Here is a 1,923-nt window from a genome sequence, read left to right as displayed (position 1 = left end):
CTCTGGTGGGGCTGTGTTTTGGGAACAGTCCTCGGTGCAGCCCTCGGAGGGAGCAGCAGGGCCCGTGTTGCTGTTCAGGTGCTGTGGGGTGGGGGTGAGCAGCAGCATCCTCGGGCCTCCCCAGCTCCTGGAGCTGCTGGAGTGGGAACGTGGGGGTTCCCTGAGGAGTCTCTGTGTTCCAGCTCAGTCACACTGCAGGTGTGGGGAGCGATGGAAAGAGGAATTGGTGCCTCCCAGATCTGCCTGCCCTGGGGTTTTCGGGAGCTGTGACATCCTCTGAGGTGTTGTCCTCTCAGAGCTGGGAATGCCAGAGCAGCTCCTGATTGCTGCATGTGCTGTTAGACAGGAAATGCAGCTCTTTGCTAGGCCAGTCTGAAGTTCTTTCCAGTTGGAAAAGTTTGAAGTTCTGTACATTTTCCCAGCCTGACCTGAAATTTGATGGACCTACAACACGGGAAACCTGAATTTAACTGAAGTCCCCGGGAAGTCTGAATTTAACTGAAGTCCACTTTGGAGGAATGGTGAAAAGCCAGACCTGGTCACTGTGCTGAAGAGGTAGGAAACAGCCCTGGCCAGAGGCAGGGAGAGCCTCCAGCCCCTGAATTCCCTGTGGCAGCCTGCCCTGCTCCCTGCCCGGGCTGCAGGGAGCAGTTTCCTGAGCATCAAGAAGCTGCTCAGGTTTTTAAGTTGCTTCCTTAAGCTCCCCCCACTGCCGGACTCCTCCTGAGTGGGCTCTGCCCCAAACCTCACCTTCCCAAGGTGACCTCACCCTCCCCAGGCACCTGCTGAGGGTAAGTCCAGGGACCTGCTGCAGAAACAAACCCACGTCCCTTGGCCTCCTCACGTGGCAGCAGCCATAAGGAACTGGTTGGTGGCCTTTGCTCCACTGCAGGGTGACACCGAGCAGAGCTGGGTGAGGCGGAGCAGGGAGGTGCAGAGGACAAGCTGCTCCTCAGGGAATGTGGGCCATCACTCCCCATCCCATGTGGGCAGCCCCTGATCCCAGCCTGCAGCCATTCCCTGCCCAGGGCCCGGCTGTGACACGAGGGGAGGCAGCTCTGGGGTGCTTTTGGGACTGGCTGATTTAACAGACAGGGAACAGGTTCTCTCCTGCTGGCCTTGGCAAAGGACAGAGCAGGGCCTGGCACCCAGAACTGTGGCACCTTCATCCCAAAACACTCATCAGACACTGCAGGAGCTTCTCCTCAGTGGGGCCACACTCTGGTTTGAGATCACCAAATCACCTTCCCAGAGGATCCCGGGGTGTTTTATCCCCCTGCCCTCAGGAGCAGGGAACGGGTGGTGCAGCTGTCTCCACCCTCACCTGCTCACTGCAGCCCTCTACAGCAGCTCGTGTGATTATTATTCTTTTATTTAAAAAAAATCAGTGTTTATTTTAAACAAAACACTCGCCAAAGGGGTTTACTGGCCTGTTAACCAAACTTAAAAACCAAAACTGTAACAGCTCGGGGGAGGGCAGCGAGGCCGGGGCTCCGGGGCACTCAGAACTCGAAGGTGCCGAAGTGCGCGGTGCGGGTGCCGGCCTTGGGCTGCGGCTTGTACCCGATGCGCTCATTGATCAGCTGCTCGCGGCTCTTGTGCTCCGTGCCCAGCGCTCCGATCGCCGCCGCCTCCTCGCCGCCCGCCGCCGCCTCCGCCTCGTCGCGCTGCTTCCTGCGGCTCTGCGGGCGAACGGGCGGTCAGGGCCGGGGGCGGGCCGAGCCCCCCGCGCCCGGCCCCGCGCGCACCTCCAGCTCCTTCCGCACGCTCTCGAACTCCTCGATATCGTCCAGCTTCAGCTCCAGCCGCGTCGGCTTCCGACGGAGCATCGCGACCGCCGGGACCGGCGGCACCGCCACGACCGAGCGCGCCCGCCCTCACGGCACCTCCCGGCGTGCCCCGCGTGTCCCCTCCCCTTGAGCC

At 61.1% G+C, this 1,923-nt stretch overlaps 1 protein-coding gene across 1 annotated transcript; it reads right to left on the bottom strand.

Moving 5' to 3' along the window:
• Positions 1-1,354: 1,354 nt before the first annotated feature.
• CDC26 (cell division cycle 26) lies at positions 1,355-1,911 on the bottom strand. The gene is made up of 2 exons (XM_039720201.1): positions 1,749-1,911; positions 1,355-1,682 (listed from the first exon to the last, which is right to left on the bottom strand). Exons 1-2 carry the CDS (start codon positions 1,827-1,829, stop codon positions 1,503-1,505), a joined length of 261 nt encoding a protein of 86 aa, XP_039576135.1. The 5' UTR covers positions 1,830-1,911; the 3' UTR covers positions 1,355-1,502.
• Between the last annotated feature and the right edge of the window lie 12 nt (positions 1,912-1,923).

Source organism: Passer montanus, unplaced genomic scaffold (genome assembly GCF_014805655.1).
Source record: "Passer montanus isolate IOZ18808 unplaced genomic scaffold, ASM1480565v1 scaffold43, whole genome shotgun sequence".
NCBI classification, from domain to species: domain Eukaryota; kingdom Metazoa; phylum Chordata; class Aves; order Passeriformes; family Passeridae; genus Passer; species Passer montanus.
The sequence above is the reverse complement of the archived record's forward strand: the minus strand, read 5'-3'. Positions and strand labels throughout refer to the sequence as shown.

Bases quoted from the DNA above. Each gene is read 5' to 3' on its own strand.
- CDC26 (XM_039720201.1), bottom strand. From the start codon at position 1,829: ATGCTCCGTCGGAAGCCGACGCGGCTGGAGCTGAAGCTGGACGATATC. The intron at 1,683-1,748 runs GTGCGCGCGGGG...GTTCGCCCGCAG, and splicing joins GCGTGCGGAAGGAGCTGGAG to AGCCGCAGGAAGCAGCGCGA.